At 41.1% G+C, this 21,718-nt stretch overlaps 1 protein-coding gene across 5 annotated transcripts; it reads left to right on the forward strand.

Moving 5' to 3' along the window:
- The first annotated feature begins 22 nt into the window (after positions 1-22).
- Positions 23-21,032, forward strand: ZNF202 (zinc finger protein 202). Of its 5 annotated transcripts, XM_077112606.1 has the most exons (9): positions 23-137; positions 1,386-1,503; positions 10,202-10,414; positions 11,038-11,532; positions 12,190-12,388; positions 12,754-12,842; positions 13,512-13,641; positions 14,187-14,306; positions 14,850-21,030. In XM_077112606.1, the coding sequence occupies exons 4-9, from the start codon at positions 11,131-11,133 to the stop codon at positions 15,839-15,841; spliced, it is 1,932 nt and encodes a 643-aa protein (XP_076968721.1). In that variant the 5' UTR covers positions 23-137; positions 1,386-1,503; positions 10,202-10,414; positions 11,038-11,130; the 3' UTR covers positions 15,842-21,030. The 5 variants fall into 5 exon arrangements, with proteins under 5 accessions (XP_076968721.1, XP_076968722.1, XP_076968723.1 ...); XM_077112607.1 differs by lacking the exon at positions 1,386-1,503 and having other exon boundaries at positions 26-137; XM_077112605.1 differs by lacking the exon at positions 23-137 and having other exon boundaries at positions 625-1,503.
- Positions 21,033-21,718: the final 686 nt, after the last annotated feature.

A 21,718-nucleotide genomic window follows, 5' to 3' on the forward strand; every position in this document is an offset into this window, starting at 1 on the left:
CCGGTTCCGGGCGTAAAGGCCCCACGTGTTGCGACCCGCCAGGCCCCGCGCGGCTCGGATCCGGCGGCGCTTCTTGGGCCGGGAGTGGGTGGGGAAGAAGCTGGGGCTGGGGAGGAGCCGTCAGAGCAGTCGGATCCGTGAGTGTTGGGGGGCGCTGGGCCGGGTCGGGCCGGGCCAGACCCGGCAGAGCTGTACAGAGCAGGGCGGGGAGGAGGAGGTGGGGCTGGAGACCCCGCCCCCCGAGTGCCTGGGGAAACAGTGCTGTCCTGGGGAAGGGGCGCTGGCGGTCCAGTCAGGGGGACGAAGCGTCGGGGTCTTTGACTGAGACAGAACCTTCCGGGTTGTGGATGGCGCTCCGACTTCCTTCTCTTTCCAGCCACCGCCCTCCGCCCCCTCCTGAGGCCTGCAGAAGCGCAGTTACCTCCTATTGCTAACGCGCCAACTGCCCCCCGGAATGGAGGAAGGAGTGGTCTAGGCCCTATTAGTTGCCTCAGCCTTTACTCACCCCGTCTCTTATTTTAGCTCTGGAATCCCTCCTGCCCAGGCGACCCCCTTCTCCCACCACCAACCGCTCCTCACACCCCCCCCCCCCACGCAGATACACTTACCAGTGATCTTATCACCCGTGATCATACTAGGCCTTGGAGATCATCTGGCCTGTGGCATTTCAGATGCCAGTGGGACAGACCCCGACCTTCTCCTCAAGCCGGTAATTCCTGTCTCCACTTGCAACTTCTCTGCCTCCACCACCAACCAGCCAGTTTGGGCACACCCTTTCTCAGTACCACCATGACCCTCAGCAGGAGTGTATGGCCCCTTGCTTTTGTCTGATTTGTATGTTGTGGATATACTGTGTTCTCTCAGAAAGTTGTCAGCCCAATTTTAATTTTTCTGGACATTGGGTGTTCTCATCTTCTAGGCACTTTGATAGCCCTATTTACCTCTGTATCTGTGCTGACCTCCCCAGAGAGAAGTCCTTGGGCTCACTTTTTCTTGGTCCTGAGTTGCAGTGCCTCAACCAGACACTCATATAGAAGCTAGGCTTAGAACTGTTGCTTTTTCTGTGTCCACACTTGCAGGTGACACCCCAGGGCAGCCTCACTCAAAAGTTATAAGGCATGCTAGTAGAGGCCCTCATCTCTCCCAGCTTCTCTTCCAAGCTGCCCCTTGGGCCTTGGTCTAGAAAGCCACTTCAGAAAAGTTGGGAGACGCCGTGGGGGACTTGCTGGTGGGACAGTCAGGCTTTGTGGCCATTTGTTGTGGGTAACTTTTCTGCTGCTACTGTCAGAGGATGAAAGGGTGGGCAGGGTTGGATGGAGGAAGGGAGTTTTTGCTTGTGGGGTCAACCGCCTGGAATTCATGATCTTTTCCCCTTTCTCCTCCAGCTGTACCCTTTTTACACTCTGTCTATATACTTTATTGCAATAGTCAATCATTTCAAAGGCACAACAAGGTTTATTGCAATGTGAGGGACTCTTGGGCATTACAGACCATACAGATGAGGTAAGTTACAGGATTACAACATTGTAGGATTTTTCCACTTAATTTGGCTCAGGCAAAAACATGAAACCATCCTAGATCCTTTCTGCTTTTTTTTTTTTTGCATGGGCAGGCACCAGGAATTGAACCCAGGTCTCCGGCATGGCAGGCAAAAATTCTGCCTGCTGAGCCACTGTGGCCCGCCAACTTTTTCTGCTTTTGCTGTCTTCTTGCCAGCAAGCCCTCCTTTAATTTGGCCAAAACAGGAAAATATAGGTCCTTCTTGCATGGACCTCAAATTCTTTTGCCTTAGGAAGTGATTCTTAAACTTAGGGGGCATCTTAAGCAACTGAAGGATTAGTTAAGACACAGATTGCTGGGGCCACCCCCAGAAATTCTAATAATAGTTCTGAAATGGTACTTGAGAATTTATATTCATAACAAGTTCTCAGGTATTGATACTGCTGACCTGGGTTCCTCCATTTGAGAACCGCCGTCTTTGGTCAAACCTCTTGTCATAAGCAGTGCAGTGGTTTGGGAATCAGAAGATCCATGTTTGCTTACTTGTATTCTTAGAAACTTATAATCTCATGTAGGTAATTTAACTTTTTAAGTCTGAATTCTTACATTTGTAAAATTAAAACGATGTGCTAAAAGAACTCTGAAAATGATACTGTCTTATGCCAAATTTAAGATAAAGCATTAATTCCATTTTTCCTTGATTTTCTTAATTCTCTTGATAAGAGCATCCCATTTTGATCATATAGGTGCCATTTGCATTCTAGATTTTTGCTCTGAATTCCTGGTATTGCTAAAGTCCCTACTGTTTCCACCTGTGAAGTTCCACAAGATCAGAGGTTATCTTACTGGTCTGTCTTTGCCCAGCGCCTTAAGCAATATGCGATACACAATTGATACTCAGTAGATACTCATAGAATAAGTGCGCCCCATCTCCTTGTCCCTCTCACCCCTTGAAAGAGCTTCACTTCACTAATTATATGCCATACAGTTAAGCACAATATTGCCATGGCATTGATTTCCCCAAAAGACTAGAATAAATGTTAATACCAAATCCCTTGAGCTATCTCTATGATAATTTATTACCCAGAAGCCATGATAACCACTGATTTCAGGATTTCAGGGTCTCTTTACATCCAAGTTGTAGGTAAGAGAAGTGTGCAGTTTAATTATATTTAGGACACATGTGTTGGGCACTTTTCCACCAAGTACTTGACAAAGTACTAGGTCCTGGGAATAGAAAAATATTTAATTTTTCTATTCCCAGAAAATTAAATTAAATTAAAGAGACCATGCCCTCATGGAGCTCACGGTCTAGTAGAATAAGTCACACACTGGGCCCACAGTAAGAATGAAATCATGGAATTACATCAACTTTTGGCCCTGATTTAATCTTCATTGGGAACCTGACACTCCTTAGACTACTTAGTTCCAGCAGGTGGGATCCATCCTTTATCGTCTTATATGTGTTGTGCAAAGGCAGAAGGAGGATGCACAGCAGGGGATGTCCTGACAGTTCATGTTAATTAGAAAGCTGAAATCATAGAAAATGACTTTTGAGTTGGCTGTTGTTCTGTATTATCCATATCCACATTTCAGGTCAATCTGTATTTATGTTATCCCATTATTTTCCTTTAAATGATGGTTCTTCTCACTATCCTGTGTAATATTGGCATTGATTGTGTTCATTATAGAAGTTGAATACATCCAGTTTAGCTCTGTCTGCCAAAGGATGGCTACTGCTTTCATCAGGGTGGGTGGCAGGTTTGATGTCCCACCCTAGTCCTACTTCAGATTAGTTCATGATGTTCTGTTTTAAACTGAGGCATATAGATTGACTTACTTTATTTGTCCTCATAACCTTTTCTGGGTAATATCCCTTCCTTTCAGGTTAGAAAGCCTAATTTCATGTTGGAGCGTAACCAATATGATCATGATTCTGACCTCTTAAATCTTTGTTCAGCTTCTAGCCCTCTCAGCTCTTGAATCAGTCTCTCTCACCATCCAAGGTTGACATATTAGGGTCCAAATACTCAATGTAGAAGCCGTTTATCCTCCTTGTTCCTCTCAAAGTCCTTCCTTTATCACTATCAAAAAGCGGAATCGTTTCTCAAAAGATCTGATTTCGTTCTCTGACATTAGATAGATTCTTCCCTGCTTTAGACTTGTCCGAGATTATACACTTTAAAGAGTAAGAGCATGTAATCTACCTCCAAAGACAAAAGTCTCCACTCTAACACTGCCTCCTTAGAGAAAAACATTTCATTTAAAATAAAGTACACTGTTAGGATTTTTTAAGTTTTATTTTACATTTTTAGTGTTTTCATTTACTCTCAATGACATTGTATACCCACATTATACCTTGATCCTAACCACAAAATCAAAAAAAATTTCAGATATTTATGTCTCAACCCCCACTAACTTCCCTGTACCATCCACTACTTATTTGACCTCCCTCTCTTTACTTCCTGTCTACCCCTCACTATAATTTATTTTGTTTGCTCCAAAGTCCTCCACCTATTGTAACAAGCATTGAACCACTTCTCTCCTTTGCTCCTGAGGTGTTTTTTTTTTTGTATGCTGTATGACAGGGTCACATTTCATTCTTTTTCTATGTGAGTGTCCCATTATTACAGCACCACTTGCTGAATTTTTTTTTGCTTGTTTGGTTTTTTATTTGTTTGTTTGCTTGTTTGGTTTTTGGGGAAGTGCATTGGTCAGGAATCAAACATGCATCTCCCGCATGGCAGGCAAAAATTCTCCCACCGAACTACCCTCATACCCCCTGAGATACTGTTCTTATGTTGAATTTAATGAAGAAAAATCATAAGTGGCAAAATATTTTGAAAAAATAATTTTTAAACATGGTTTGAAGCATACTGATCATGATATGTTAGAAGGTCAAAAGGCAGTGAATGTATTTCATTTCCTTTGCCTTCTGAGTTAAGTTTTCATAGAATTTCTCAGGTATGTTAACTCGATGTGCCTCACATCATCTCGTCCCAATTATGGGCGGGGGAGAGGACTCTGATATTGGTAAGTAGAACCATCACTAATATAGTCTTTAGAAGGAGAACTTTTCTTTAAGTTCCATCTCATTTGTGTTCCGAGGCCCTTATTTAATCTTAGCTTATAAGTGCCTTCAAAATGGAAGGGCTCTTTTTTTTGGTTTGTATTTACTTTTGGTAGAACAGTAAACACACAAAATGGCATTTTAATTCTTTTTTTGTAATTATGAAATAAGGCACTGTTAACCTGCTTATCATTTAAATTTTGCCTTCATCCCAAAAAGATTTAAAGCAGCTTGAATGAAAGGAAGCTAAATATATTGAGTACCTACCCCATGTGTGCCAAGTGATTTTATGTTCATTCATTTACTCCTTAAAACAACTATGTGGATAGCCATAATTTGAGGATGAGACTGAAACTTAGGGAAACACTATCACACATTTAATAAATTACAAACCTAGGATCCAAAGCCCCTAACCATTATATCAGAAGCATGGATAAACTTTGTATATAGGACAATTAAAATAAAAGATATCATTCCAGTATACTGATCATGTTAGGATAATCTTTAAAAAAAAACCACCTCATTGAAAAAGAGCAGCTAACAATTTGTATTCGTTGATTTCTGTAACAATAAGAAGAGCAGTTGCTGGGTCCTGTTTGCCCCAGAATGTAGTCAGATTCAAATTCTAGGTTATGGGCCTGCATTAGGTAAAAGATACTAATGGAGACTAGAAGGAACATGAGTATCTGCAAAAATAAGATGGCTTGAGCCTCTGTAATCACTATTTTCTTCTGAAGATCATTAACTATGCAGACCTGAACTTTCATCCTCCTTCAGGTAGACAAGGTCTTACTATAAACCCTGTCATTTGGGGTCCAGGAAGATCACTGCAACAAGTAGCAGCTAAAGGTAGAGAGCTAGATACCCTTTCATTGCCTGTGGTTTTCTATTTTTGTCAAGAGACTTGAGTTAGGGCCTTCACTGGCATGTGACACCTTCAGATAAGGGGCAGAGACATCTGGGCTGAAGACTGTTGAAAGGCCTTCCTTCCCCACATCTCCACAATCCTGCCCCACACATCCTAATATACAGTCATTTGGGAGGCCCAAGAGACTTGGCAACAGGACCTACCCAGCCCTGTGCTTATTAAGCATCTCTACAGCCATTGTTTTAGTGCCCTTCTAGAACCACATCTTTTACTCCTCCTGACCTGACTTAACATTCTCTCTCTAGTGCCTATTGTTCAATTTTTATCTGTCACTGTATAACCCTTCCAAGGACAGACACTAAAAAAGGAATAGCAAAGACCTGAAATTGCAAGGCAGACCACTGGCACATCCCATGTATGGTAGAATAAAAAGACATCTGTTTTCTGCCCCTAATATTACCAGACATGTGCATAGCACATTTTAGCTTATAAAGCTCTCACAAGTCTCAGCTAATTTTCTGAGTTAGGAAAGTGGTCATCTGTAGAGTGCTGTACCTGTTAAAAGGGCTCTTGTGTACCTTATCATGAAACCCTTAGAGTACTCCAATGACTTTAAAGTTCTAGAGCCGGAACTTGGGCCTTCTGAAACCTGATCTGGTGCTCTTTCCCCAGCACTCCAGTGTCTCCTCTTCCTTCCCACCAAGAGCACCTCTTCGCCTCTCCCTTCATTTCTGTTGGTTTTGATCTGTTTTCCTTCATCTCGTCTTCCTGGACTGCCAAAGCAAAGGCAGAACAAGCAAGGGAGATCTCAACTCATGGTCTTGGAAGGGCATTTAAAAATGGCAGGTCTTGTATAGCTGTAGCACTGTTAAATTCTTTTTTCTTTGACAAGTAAAACCACTTGAGGTCAAGAACCCTTCTGTTGATATAAACTTTGTAGGATCCTTGGTAGGCTATCTCTTGTACCTGGTACTGCCTTAAAACAATGAAGATTCCTATTCTACTTTGCTGGGCAGTGGTTCTTAGACTTTTGAGATAAATAGAGATCTTTTCTATTAATTTCATCTCTTCCTGCCTTACAGAGGTTGGCACATGAGGGTGGGATCAAGAGGCTTTGGCAGGATATATAAGCATTATTATAGTTGACTATATTTATTCATATCTGGTCTTGTGCTTATTAATGTATAGCTTTGTGATCTTGCATTTAGATTATCCCTGGGACAACCCGAAGATTTGTTATGATGAGTTGTGGTTATATCACTTTGGTAACCAGTAAGAGTATCTTGCTCTGCTCAGAATCCAAACAATGAATGTTTTTTCTTCATTCATCTGTCCAGCATACAGATTGTTGGATGGTTTAAGAAGGATTAATAAGACATTAAAACATGGTCTCTGTAATTCTAAAGGCAGACTGAAAAACAAATTTAATAAATGTTACATTCATTCAACAAATATGTATTGAGGACCTAATTGTGTTGCAGGCGTTGAGCTAGGTGCTGTACATCTCTGCCCTCGAGAACTTTACAGTCCAGGAACTTAAAGGGCAAGACAGTTTTTATCACACATACAAAAAATAGATATATATGCATGCTCTGATAAGGAGAGGTACAAGTTCCTATGGAAACCATCTCAGAAGATCAGGGAAGGCATCCTGGGAAAACTGAAATCTGAAGGATGTATCAAGTTAAACAAGTATTGGGTGTGAAAAAGTTATTGCAGGCCAAGTGAACAGCATCATAAAAGCCCAGTAAGAGCATAGAAGAGAAAGATGCAGAACAGCCCATTAAAGTAGTAACTTTCAACTTTCTGACCCAGCTGCACAGTAAGATGTATGTATTACATTGCAGCCTAGTATATGTAGATGTCAGTGTGTACTCAAAGCAACAGTTTCACTCAATAGTTTGTTGTTATATGCAGTGCACTAATATTTTCTATTCTGTTGGGACTTTTTGGTCTGGTTTTGTTTTTTTTAATTTTTGATGATAGTTGTGACCCGTTAAATTGACTTTATAGACCTTAATGGGCTATGAGCCATGGTTTGAAAAAAAAATGCTGCAAGAGTCATGAAAGAGTCCAGAATGGCTGAAGTATAGTGTACAATGGAGAGCGTCAGGGAGAAGTAGGCTAAAGAAATTGGCAGGGACCAGATCTTGAAGAGCCTTGAGAATCAGTTTTTAGGAGTTTCAGCTTTATCCTGAGGACAATGTGAAAAAAATGGCAGTTTGTTTTTGTAGAAAGTTCAACATTCAGATCTTTCTGAGGTATTACAAGAGGGAGCTAAGGTAGGTAGGCCTCCCACCCATTATTAAATTCTTATGTTTGCCTGCACCTCTCTCTCACTCTAAAAAACTTAAAATAATTATATCTCTATCCAAAGTAGAAGGATATAAAAACTGGAGGAATGAGTACAAGCTAACTCTGCCGTGGCCTAAGGAGTTTTCAAACCCAAATAAGCTTCTAGTGTTGGCGTTCTAATACCTATGGTCCAGCAAGGAGATAAGACTTAGGTTGCTGGCAAAGGGCGGGATGGGAGATATGGAATTGAGCCTCCTGCAGAAACTCTGGACCCTAGAGAGCTGCTCCCTCCATGAAAGTTTGCCTTCTGATCCAAGAATAGGCTTTCCATAGGCAAAGGTAGAAAGAAGATCACTTGCAGACACAGAACTAAATCATACACTCTCAATGTGATTCAAGAACACCCTGATAAATTAACTTAAAAACTGACCCAAAAGCATTGAATCCATTAGTAGTACTTAGATAGAAGCAAATGAAATTCCATTAAAAGGGGTCACTTTACAACCTTTTACTCTTAGATCTCCCAAAGAAAAAAATTAACCCACTGAATATGGACATAAAATTAAAAAATTACAAACCACATGAGAGAACAAATTGCCGTGAGGTAGAGACAGCAGATTGAATGAGGAGAAAACTTAACACACGAAGATATGGAAAATAGGGAACTATCTAAAATTGACTATAGAGGTATGTTATAAATAGTTAAGACGATGCTGACAACAATGAAATAGGTGTGAACAGAAAACTGAAAAAATGATACAAATTAAACAGTATGGTCATTGAAATTAAGTTCATGTGATGGGCAGTAGCAGAGTAGACAAACTGTTAATAGTGAATTGAAAATCTTTGATGGGTCTGAGGCAAAAAGAGAAATAAAAGGTCCATCCAGCTACGTCTGGAGAGTGATATCAAGGAGGCAAGATAAAGAAGACCAGGAGTAAGAATTGAACCATGTCATCCATTCAGCACTAATGCAGGGCCTATTAGGAGGCTGAGGAGATGGTCATGTGTTTTAAAGCTCCTGTTAATACTCCTGGCTCAACCAGGGATATGGCAGTAGAGATAAAGAGACAGATGAATTTGAAAGACTTAGCAAATAGAATTGATAAGTTGGTGAGTAAATGAGAGTAGAAGCAGAGTGGAGGAAAAGATGGAGGTAGGAAGAAACTTCATACAAGACAAATATTCAGGTGCATTTATTATGTACTATATTTATAGGTATTGGAGATTGAGGAAAAGCTCAGTCTGTGCATTCAAGGAGTTTCCCAGGAAAAGTAAACAATGGCTATATAAAATGGCAGGTGCTGTGATAGAGATGTGCCCAGGTTGCTAGGAAAACACTTAGGCAATCTCTGTCTACAGGTAGAGGAAAAGGGATCAAAGAATACATTTCAGAATATATAAAACCTGATCCATGCATTGAAAAATAAAGTTTCAGCTAAAATATGAGTAAAGAGCCCAAAGGAACAGCATGTTCAAAAGCTGAAGAGCATAGGGCTTTTTTGTGTTTAGCATGCACATAAATGCCTCTGTGTGTGTGTTTGTGTGTTTGAAGAGGTTGGAGGAGGAAGCAAAGGGAATAAAGAGATGATGGTCCACCGAGTATTACTTAGATGTTTGTATTTCACTTGCAAGGTAGGAAGGAGTGATTGGGAGATCTTAAATTGGGAAGGGACATGACCAAATTTGCTAAAAGCGCTCACACTTCAAGGTCACAAGTCTGGAGGCAGGTAGGTCATATTTGGAGGCAATTGTAGTTAATTGGATGAGAACGGATGAAGACCTAAACTGTAAATCATGGACTGAGCAAAAAGAGACTTGTTAAGAGATGTTAAGATACAGGAATATACCATGCAGAATTGGGAGGAGGCAAGAGGTATTCCATGCGATAACGAAAAAAGCATCCTTATTGTGGGAAGATCAGCAATCCAGTCATAGTAGCTAAACTGTGTAAAGAAAAGGATTGGATAAGGCTTGAAAACTAGACTGGAGGCTAATTGTGAAGAGCTTCTTGTGTAAGCCAAGGATCTTAGAACTTCCTCTTATTAGTAACAAAAAATTATTTTTTAATTATCAAGTGATTTGGTTGGAACTACAATTTAGAAAAATAGAAGTTAATATTGGTGTGCTGTACACTCTAGATACCAATGCATTGAATCCTCGTAATTACGCTGTAAGGTGGATACTGTGATTCTCCCCATTCTGTAGGTGGGGAAACAGGCACAGGGAGAATAAGAACTTGCCCATCGTCCCATGTCTACTAAACGGCAGGACCAGGCATCAGCCCAGCAGTCTGACTCCAGGACTTTCACTCTTAATCCTTTATGTTATTGGGATGCCATCAGAACCACATGTGGGATTTACAGAGATACAGTTGCCTAAATTGAAGCAGTGTGCCCAGAAGAATGGTGTGTGATACTGTGTTTTACAAATCTCCATGGATAATTCTTTTTGTACCTTGTTCATAGCTATAGCAGTACTTCGGGCCAGAAATGGTGAGGGCTTGAACTAAAGCAGTCTGGGAAGGAGGAAGAGGAAAGCTTGAGAGACTTAGGAGATAAACTTGGCTTAATGAGAGCTGTAAGCAATGGTGAAGAATCAAAGTTGATTCCAAGGATTACACAGATGTGCATTTACTTACAAGTGATGATCTCAGCCAAGATAGGATTCTAGGAGAAGAGGTAGGTTTAGAAGTAAGAATATAGTTTATCTTTAAACATTTGATTGTGAGGATCTGTGGATCATGCAGTTAAGCACGTTGTGCAAGATAAAAGATGCTTTATTGGGTACCTGAGTGCCAACTGCTAATTTCATTGCTATTATTTCATGCCATCTTCCCCTCAGATCACCAGGAGTCCCCACTTTTAAAGATATTATCAAGTGTGATTTAATTCAGAATGCTCCATAAAGCCTTCAGTAGTTATCTCTCTTCTCAGAATATATATGCTAATGTGTATATAAATGTGTGTGTGTGTAAAACAAATCCTGGACAGTACTATACTTTTTAGCAGTTCATTACTGGAGTCCTTTCTCCTAGTCATTTTCCATTTAGTTCATGAAAGGTTTCATGAAATAAAATTCAGTATACTTCTGTGGGTGAGAACCTTGCCCAGGAAAAGGGATGGGGAAGCAAACCTTCAGGAATGGCTCATCCTAGCCCAACCAGTTGTTTAGATAGGGTAATAGGGGATTTAATAGTTGAGGGAGTGTTGTGTGGAGAGAATTATGACTATTCTCAGAACTGTTATCACTGAGTATAATTTCATGCTTACACAGGTTGTTTGCCTTTACTTCTCTATCCCAGATTCCTTACGAGAAATTCCTCAAGGTGCCTGACCTGAAACTGGTAACAGCAGTGCAAGTTCTAGATGGTGTGAGACCACTTCAGAGCCAGAAAATGGCTACAGCCTTAGAAGCAGATGACCAGGATCTTTGGGATGAAGAGGGAATTCTGATGGTGAAATTGGAAGATGATTTCAACTGTAGGCCAGAGTCCATCTTACAGAAGGATGACCCTGTGCTTGAGACCTCACACCAGAACTTCCGACGATTTCGCTACCAAGAAGCAGCAAGCCCTCGGGAAGCTCTCATTCGACTCCGAGAACTTTGTCATCAGTGGCTGAGACCAGAGAGGCGGACCAAGGAACAAATTTTAGAGCTGCTTGTGCTGGAACAATTCCTTACCGTCCTGCCTGGAGAACTGCAGAGCTGGGTGCGCGGACAACGGCCAGAAAGTGGCGAGGAGGCAGTGACGCTGGTGGAGGGTTTGCAGAAACAACCCAGGAGACCAAGGCGGTGGGTGAGGAGGGGGAGTCCTGATCTGTGTGATGTGGAGGGGGACTATTTACCAGAAGTATGGATTGGGGGTAGGGATTACAGGGCCCCCATAAGTTAGTCTTTAAAGTTAATTGGCTCTGTACTTAGGGTATACTTACATCCATGAACCCCAAGGAGCAGTCTTTGTGTGTGATTGTGACTTTCTAGTTTTTGAAAAACCTGCCTAGGAACCTTCTTAAGAATCTCAGCCACCCACGGGTCATGGCTTCAGTTTTTTCTTTGGAGGTTGAACCTTGAGTTCCTGGGGAGAGGATTTGGAGACTTCCTCGTGTTCTCATAGACCTCAGGCACAGATTTCCCCTTCCAGGAAAATATGATATGGAAGCAAACAAGACGAACAGCAGGTGGAATGGATGGAGACCAAAGGGATGGGAGACCCTGGTGACTAGAGGCAAGGGTTGAGGGAAATGAGAATGTAACGCAATATCTGAAGGCCCCCTACCTTGTCCTGGAGAGGACAACCTTCACTTCTTTGCATGCCACAAAGAAACTGGTATTTCCTCTCCTCTTCTGGTTTTCTGGGAGTTTTACTGTAGAAGCTCCTCCAAAAATAATCCCTGATGACAATCAAGAATTCTCACCAGACTCCATGGTGACTGGAAATTGAAATTGTTCCCAGGTGACTGTCCATGTTCATGGCCAGGAAGTCCTGTCAGAGGAGATGGTGCATGTAGGAGCAGAGCCCGAGTCACCAAGTGAGCCACAGGATCCTGTGCAGACCTCAAGTCCTGAGGAGACCACACAGAGCCCAGATCTGGAAGCATCAGAAGAGCAGAGCCCATGCCAGGAAGAGGAATTACAACCCCAGCAGGAGAGCGGTAGGAGGCCTCAGAAGAAAGGGGGAGAGGTTACAGGGGAAAGATCCTGGGGGAGGCAGCATAATTTATACTGAGGAGACTGGCTAGGTTGTATTGGGAATAAATCACAGTATCCAAAATGTTGAGGGGTGACCTGCACCAGCTGGTTATGGAGTCTCCCATAAACAGAACCATCTTAGTGATATTCTTGGTCATTCTTTTGGCATTCCAATAGCATCATAAACAGTGGACTAAGATGACTTGAGTTGCCCTTAGGTGCATTCCTTAAAACCCAATGTAGGTTAGGGCCATCTCCCTACCACTGGTTTTTTGCCAGTTATTGGGGTGTACTGCATATTGTTGACCTCTGAATTCTTTTCTTCTAGAAGTCCCAATGTTCCAGGACTCAGACCTTCTTGAAGAGAGGAACACTGGAGACTCAGAGATGGTTGCCCTTCTTACTGCGCTGTCACAGGTGTGCCCCAGTTCCCCTCTGTACCACAGAGAATTTGTTAAAAGTACAGTTAGGAATTGAACATATGCGAAAGAGGTCAAACAGGTAGTAAATTTGCACTCTACTTTTGTGCATTTAGATTCACAGTTCTAAGGTTGTGAAAGTAGAAGGAATTGCATCCAGAAACATAAAATTATGATAGTCTCAATTGGATCTGCAGCCCCCAAAGTCTCTTTATTTGCCATTGACCAGAGGAATTAATAAAATAGGATTATTTTGTAACACTCAAGTAGAATTTAGAAGTTTTCAAATGAGGTGTGTTTGGTTTGTTTTTGTTTTTGCTTTTTCAGAATAAATTTGATAGTCATTTGTCAGAATGACTGACTGTACTACAGAAGGAATGTCTGAAACCTTTAAACAATATCCTAAAGGAGAAGAAGGACTTAGGTTAGTCTTGGGGTAAAGCAGTGGGATTGGAGACAGCAGGAATAGGGCCAGTACAAAGGTAAGAAGTTGAAAGGCAGTAACCAAGAATGAAACACAGGGTTCCTGAAAGGGAGCAAAGGGTCCCATTTGCTTTCCTTTTGCCTCCTGGGTGGATTCTGCCTATAACTAGGACTTTCGTTCTGGGGACACCATAGGAGGTTACATGAAGCACCAGGTCTTGACTGTAGCTTGATGTTGTTTCAGGGACTGGTAACTTTCAAGGACGTAGCTGTATGCTTCTCCCAGGACCAGTGGAGTGACTTGGACCCAACACAAAGAGAATTCTATGGAGAATATGTCTTGGAAGAAGACTGTGGAATTGTGGTCTCTCTGTGTAAGGAAGTTCAAGTGTTTCTAGAGTGTTCTGTGCATGGAGATTTTTTTTCCTATTGGAAATTTTGGGGGTCTCAGACCTTAGATCATATGCATTGAACTTCTGTACCCTGTCCACCAGTAGTATTAAGTGATTAGTTGAAGGAGAAGATGGTGTCTTCTGAGTTACAGAAAAGAGAATATGCTTGGAAAGTGGTTGAAAACCTCTACTAAGAAAATACAGTTATTTTGTAGATTTGGTATAGAAATGCTGAGGTGTGCTCAGCATTTCTCAAGCAGAACTAAGAGCTAGATACTTTGCAGCATATGGGAAGAGATGGTAACATTTGCAGTGGAATAATTACTGAGTTTCAGGTGAAAATACTTAAATAAAAAAGATAAGGGAGATGCAGTTCTTGGTTAGAGGTGCCCAAGCTAAAGAGAACAAATATTTAGTGGTTGACCTGGCTATATATTTCGTTTAAAACCTAACAGCGAAAAGATCTGCTCTTAATGCAGGAAATTATTGATTCAATTATGATATCCTGTTTTCCCTCTCTTGAGCAGCATTTCCAATCCCCAGACTGGATGATATCTCCCAGGTCACAGAGGAAGAGCCTTGGATCCCAGATATCCAAGAACTTCAAGAACCTCAAGATACAGAAATCCTGAGTTTTACCTATACGGGTGAGGAATGACAAAAGAATCTTACCAACCCTGAGCCGCAAGTTCCTGCAGTCAGAGCTTCTTTCTCTCCTAGGGTACCCTTGTTGGTTCTGCTGACATGTCAGCCATTAATGCCATCTGCCTCTGAAAGCCAAATTATTCTTCTCCTATCCTTCTCTTCTTCTTCACCCCTCCCATCATTTGTTCAAGAGATATATAATACAAAATGCTGGGGGTAGGAAGAAACAAAAGAAACAGTTTTCTTTTTAATTGTAGCTGTGCAGTTCACTTAATCCCTTAGTCTTCAATCTTCTCATTTGTAAAGTGGGAACAATAATATTGGGCCAGGCTAAGGCTTATATGTCATATGAGATAATACATGAAAAAGTGCCTGGTAACACTCAGTTGATTAATTATTTCTTTCTCCTCTAGGCTCTGCAATTATTAAATACAGATTTCACTGTATGATCTTGCCTTCCTAAAACCCTTTTTAAAATCCTTCCATTGCATAGAAGGCATCATACCTCTATAATTGCCCCTTTTCTCCTCTCACCCTCTTTACAGGAGATAGGAGTGAAGATGAGGAAGAGTATCTTGAGCAAGATCTGAGTTTGGAGGATCTACACAGGTCTTTTTTGGGAGATCCAGAAGTTCCCCAGACTCCTGACTGGGAAATAGTCTTTGAGGATAATCCAGGTAGACTTAATGAAAGGAGATTTGGTACCAATATTTCTCAAGTTAATAGTTTAATGAATCTTCGGGAAACCGTGCCTGTCCACCCACTGTTAGGGAGGCATCATGACTGCCCTGTTTGTGGGAAAAGCTTCACTTGTAACTCCCACCTCGTTAGACACCTGAGAACTCACACAGGAGAGAAGCCCTATAAATGTATGGAGTGTGGGAAAAGCTACACACGGAGCTCACATCTTGCCAGGCACCAAAAAGTTCACAAGATAGGCACCTCTTATAAGTTTCCCCTAAACCGGAAGAATTTGGATGAGACCTCCCCACTGATCCAGGCAGAGAGACCCCCACCTGTTGAGAAACCCTATAGATGTGATGACTGTGGCAAGCACTTCCGCTGGACTTCAGACCTCGTCAGGCATCAAAGGACACATACAGGAGAAAAGCCCTTCTTCTGTACGATTTGTGGCAAAAGCTTCAGCCAGAAATCTGTGCTAACAACACACCAAAGAATCCATCTTGGAGGCAAACCCTACTTGTGTGGAGAGTGTGGCAAGGACTTCAACGACCACAGGCGGTATCTGGCTCACCGGAAGACACATGCAGCTGAAGAGCTCTATCATTGCAGTGAGTGTGGTCGGTGCTTCACCCACAGTGCAGCATTCGCCAAGCACCTGAGGGGGCATGCATCGGTTCGGCCCTGCCGCTGCAATGAATGTGGGAAAAGCTTCAGTCGGAGGGACCACCTTGTCAGGCATCAGAGAACACACACTGGCGAGAAGCCATTCACATGCCCAACCTGTGGAAAAAGCTTCAGCCGAGGATATCACTTAATCCGGCATCAGAGGACCCACTCAGAAAAGACCCCCTAGCTAGGCTTCTATATGAGGAGATCTACACTGAGCCCAAACCCATACCCCAGGACAGGCTGGGAGAAGCCCTAATGTCAGCCTGGGCAGACCTCTTCTGACCAACCCAGATCTTAGATAATCTCTTCCACAACTAAGTGAAATCCATGGGCAGAACTGCTTCACTTTCTTCTATACTTTGAAGATATATGTTGCCCAGAGTACATACTAAATTGAGGCTTCTCTTTCAGTGGAGTGTACCTGCCTCTACCTCAAGTGTATGAAGTAGAGATTTAGAAGACTTAAGAGGTTGTGGTTACTATATTGTCCAAAAAAATAGGCTGTTCCATACCCTAAAGACTACTTGACAGTCTCAAGTTTAAAGTGGCCAAGAACAACCCGCTAGGCTTGATAAGGGACCAGCCTTAAGGTTTCTGTCCTTAACTGGGCTTAGATGTTAAAGCACACAGCCCTGAACGCAAGACAGGAGATTTGGGTCCTGAGACTTTGCCACACATTCACAGGAAAACTGTACAAATCCCTCACTGTCTGATTCACTTCTTCATCATGCACTTTCTTTTGATGCTGGGAGAAAATGGGAGAAGTATTTGATGGGTGAAAATCTCAAGGCTGCTTCTTAATGGACTTTTTCAGGTTGCTCCCTTTCCCATTGTTGAAATAATTCCGGGTGCAGACACTTCTAGAAAAGGAGGGCCTAGTCAGTAGCCTCTTGTTTCCTTGTGAGTTTTTGTTTTATTTTATTTCCTATTAGAATACCCTTATGCTTTTATCCTCCCTACTGTTCTGCCAGTCTCTTGGTTTTGTTCCTGGCACTTCCTTTGCAAGTGAGATGTAACATTTGGGTGCTCAGGGAATTGGTAAAGCATAATTAATTCGTGATGCAATGATTTACATTCCCACATTTGCACAATCCCACCCAACTTCCCACTCTTTATATGGGCTTGTGAGGGGATTTTGGAACAGTGTCATCTTCTAACAATACCATCATAATTATAGAATCATGATTGACTGGGTCACCTCCTCTATGTGAAGAAAACTGGAGAAGATATGAGATCAAACACTGAAAAAAAAATTAAGAAAAAGCTGTTACTCCTGGCCAGAGTCATCAGGATTATTCTAACCCCCATCCCTCATCATCCCTGTTTCAGTTCCCTGATATCAGGGAAAATTCTGAACACTAACACCGGGGACACTGGGTAGTTTGCCAGAAGTGTTTGACTTTCATATATTTGTGTTACTTGCTTTTTCTTATGTGATTTCATTTTCATGTAGTTAAGAACTAAGTAGTATCCCATGATGGCCCAAGTATCTCTTACCTGATAAAGGTTCTATGGAGATGAGGCTGAACAATTATCATGAATTTTTCCTGCTCTGATTGTGGGAGTGGCAAGGACTGGGAAGACCATCCTCCATAAACGGAGCATAGGGTGTGGGATTAAAGCATGAGAAGGGAGATTTTTCTGTGCCTGGTTTCTTCTCTATTATACACCCCATTAGGTGTCTGTGTACAATAGAGGAAGATGGGTGGGTTAACAAGGCCCCAACCATAACAGCTCAACAAGGAAATTCTCATTTTGGTCAGTAATATTCTGATGGATTGATTTGGTTTTAATTCCAGCCAACCATTGTCCTTCTGGAAATATAAACATTAAATAAATAAAATTAACGCTGGCAGCCAAGTCGCCCTCGTTTCTGGGACTCCATTTTACCCACTCGCTTTTCAGGGCCTCAGGATACTTATGCTTCTGAAGATGATTCATACTAAGAGATTGAGGAGTATGCAACAGTTTTGAATGAGGATAGAGCAGTTGTGGGATGGTTAACAGAACCATAAGTGAAATATATGCACCTGAGGTAAGATCTGAGTCTGGAGTTTGCAGAAGAGATGTTCCTTACGTGCAGGCATTTCTCAGTCCATATAGATCTAGGGTCTATGAACAATTTGTCCTCGGTGAAATGTCATGGCCTCAAAAGATCATTTCTCCTAGCTCATATTTGCTGTTTATAGGGATTGATAAAATACTGGAAGTGACAGCAAACTGACTTTTTATCCTCTCATTTATCTGTATTGCACTAGTCAAAATCTGTCAAGAAATCTGCATAAGAGGAAGTTTATGGAGAGACTGGTCGAGTTTGTTAGAACAAATAGTTCTGTTGCTCATCCCCCTGCAGAGGTTCATATGCAATGCTAAATCTTTGCCCTCTTCTTTAAATTACTGTATTTCCTGAGTTTCATGGAGGGTCATTCTGTCCCCCAAAGCTAAACATAAACAGGACCACAGGTGGCAGCAGCAGGGGAGGTCAAGGAAATTGGAATGATCAAGGAGCAATACCCCTGAATGAAGGGAGGGGAGGCTGGGGCACAGAACACCGTTCAACTCCTGAGGGCCCCACCCAGAACAGTAGAATCCAGTCTCCTTGAATACCATACTATGAGATTAATAAAGGTTTGTGAGGAGGAAAAAGGATGTCAAATAATTTGGAGGAGGCTATAAAGTAGTCTATTGAATTAATTGTTATCTTAGAGATTTTTAGGTTATTGGAAATAGTGTGCTAAAAAATTTATGGAATTTTGCCGGGTGATTTAGGAATATTAGTCCACCTCTCCTAAGAAAATCTCAACAGAAATATATGCAAAGAGAATAGATGGAGGCAAAAATAGACTTGTTATCCATGACGTAGGCTTCAAACTCCTAAGTAGAAATTGAACTACAATAAACTCCATAAAGAGCTTCTTAAGTTGAATTAACAGCAAAGTCTGAGAACCAAAGCAGACTAAAAATCTTGTTGCCTTCTCCAAAGCTCGATTTATTGGTGGGTATGGTAGATGTCAGTCTATTAAGCAGCAGGAGAGTGAACCAGAAAATGCCCTAGTGAGTCCTGCAAAGTTGGCAGAGACCAGTTCCAGCCTCTCAGGTCAGGGCAGCAGCCTCTAAAACACCTTGCTACATGAAGGAAATGAAATAGCAATAAAAAACACAAGTGATTTGATTCATCAAACTCCTGGGAGGACAGTAACCAAAATGAGAAAGTTAACGACTGAGAAATAGAAAACGATGGCATGCTGGGCAGATGAATAGTGTGGTGCCCTTCCACAGCAGTATTTTTTTTTTCTACTTCTTGCATCTCCCTGACCACAGTAATCGCCCCAAGAGAAATACATCTGCAGTTTTTCTAACTCTTTACATTTCTGGTGATCTTGGCTGACTGACCTATCAATTTAGTTTGTGTAATAGGGAAAGACCAAGAGAAAGAACCCCATATGCTCATTAACCTTTATTTTGGCAAAGTGACCAATGCAGTGTCCTTCAACTTGAGCAACTCCCTGGAAGTGGAAACTTAGTCCTGAGGAGGAGGCAAGGAGAAGTCTTGAGCTCTCTTTATACACTAACCTTTGTCTTTATTAGCAAGATGAACAAAAGAATGGTTGTCAGAACAGCAAAAGTAAGAATATCCCATAATGTGCAATTCCTGCTTTTTGTGGTTGTCTGCTTATGTGCATACAGTATGGAGGTTTTAGGTAGAAGAGGAAGAGGGGATGGGTTTGAGTCCTTTGAAAATGCCATTCAGCACAGACTAGACTGCTTGGAGTGTTTCACAGAAAACTCGGAGCTGAAGAATAGAATAGTAGGTAGCTGAAGCAAGAAAAACCATCTACAAAAGGGTATGAGGGAAATTAACCAAAACCTTCATTTAAATAGAATATAATTCCTAGCTTGATAATGTTCTATGCAGAATATGACAATTGTTCAAAAAAACAATTTTCACAGAAAGATAAACTAGAAATTCTCAGGATTTTCTGTAAGACTTCTGCTCTGGCACTTCTACCTGGTTTCTTCAGTAGTTGTAATACTTACAATCTCTTGAAATTGTCCAAGAGACTACTTGGAGAGGAGATTTCCAGAAGAGGGCTACAGCAATTGCTTGGTGTTCTGCAGTTACAAACCCTCTGCAACAGCTCTACAGAGAAGCATTTCCATGGTCAGAGATCTGTGGGACAGAAAAGAATGCACAAGTGAGGAGGGAACCCTGAGCCAGTAACATCAGTACAAAAGCTTTCAGAACACTGGGTCAGCAAAGGAAAGGGGAAAGATCTCTGCTTCTTCCATTACCTTCAATGATATGTTCTGAAAGGCCCTCTTTAAAATACACTGTGTTTTTAATAACTTATTAAACTAGAACAGAAGTAACAGGTAAGTTGTGATCGGATGATCTGAATTTGTGTTCTAGCATTGGTGAATTGTTCAAGACAAGAGCTATAGGACATTAGCTAACTTTGAAAGTTGTTAAGTATGCATTGTACAATATCAGGGGTACTTATTACAAGGCAAGAAATAGAGTTTATAATTTTCTTAATAAAGGTGGAAAAATTGGAAATAATAATTTAAAAAAAAAGTAGGATGGTAACACAAATGATCCAAAAGTAAAAAGTAAGCATAGAAAAGTGAAATAATTAGAACCATAAAGATGACGGAAAGCCCAAATATATGAATAAAATATGCAGTAAATGATAAAATTTGTCAAAGTGGGCAAGAAAGTAAATTATAGCAATAAGCTATATACAAGAGGTGCACAAAAATATAAGTGTAGTAAAAGATTGAAAATAAAAGAATGGAAAGAATATACTAGGAAAATATTAAAAAGAAAGGTAAGAAAGTTATTTTAATAATGAACAAAAAAGTTAATACAAAAAGCATTATGAAAAGGAGGCTCTATGTTAAAGGTTCAACTCACCAAGAAGATACAACAAATCTAAGTTTCTGTGTGTCTACTGAAGTACCCTGAGAATATGTAACAAAGAATTGGTTCAATTGCTTTGAGGCATTGATGCCTATCATTTTTGTGGGAAATTTTAATGTACCTTTCCCAATTATTATAGATCAAGCAGATGAAAAAGCCAGTGAGGATATATAGTTCTACAACAGAATTTAGTATTTTATGGACAATAAAAGTCCATGCCTGGGCTGGTCATGATGGTTCCACAGGCAGAGTTCTTGCCTGCCATGCTGGAGATCCGGGTTCAATTTCTGGTGCCTTCCCATACAAAAAGAAAAAAGAAAAAGTCCATGACCTACAATTATAGAGTACATACTCTTCTCAAAGAGACATATAACATTTTCAATGACTGCTAATGTAAAATACAGGAAAGTAAGTCTTAACAAATATCAAAGGGTGAGTATTATATAGATGATGTTCTCTGACCACAATATATTACTTAACAAAAAAATTAAATTATCATGTTTGGAAAATTTAGAACATTCTCATAACTTGTATCAAAAAAAGAGATCATTATGGTAATTTACTAATATTTTGAACTTGAAATGCAAATATTTCATATCAAACTTTGTAGGATGCAGTGAAAATGGTACTTGCATTAGAAAAGAAAACTGAAAATTAATGAGCTAACTGATAAACTTAAGAATTTTGAAAACTCAAGAATTTTTAATGCTAACAAAAACTGAAGAATGTAGAAAGGAGTTAACTGCAGAAAGTAATGACAAAGAAAAACAATAAAATTGATCAATCAAGTGAAAAGCTTGTTCTTTGGAAAGACTACCAAAATCTGGCAAAGCTGATTAGGAGCTGGAACTAAAGAAACCCATTAAGTAACAAGCTTCAGAAAGGGAAAATAGGTAGAGGGGAGCCAAGATGGCAGCTTTTGAGGTGTGGGATTTAGTTTGCCAACCAGAGCAGCTACTAAAAAGCAGGAAGAGTAAAGAACAACTGCTGGGGCCACATCTGTGACTGGACAAACAGCATACCCAGGTCTGGACAAGCTGGACTGGCTGCGAGCCCACCCAGAACCATGATACCCGAACCCATGGTGGCCAGTGCCCCTCCCCCACAGGCTGTTTCCCAGAGGGATAGGAAAGAGACTTT

The sequence above is a fragment of the Tamandua tetradactyla genome, chromosome 8 (genome assembly GCF_023851605.1).
Source record: "Tamandua tetradactyla isolate mTamTet1 chromosome 8, mTamTet1.pri, whole genome shotgun sequence".
In the NCBI taxonomy this organism is placed as follows: Eukaryota; Metazoa; Chordata; class Mammalia; order Pilosa; family Myrmecophagidae; genus Tamandua; species Tamandua tetradactyla.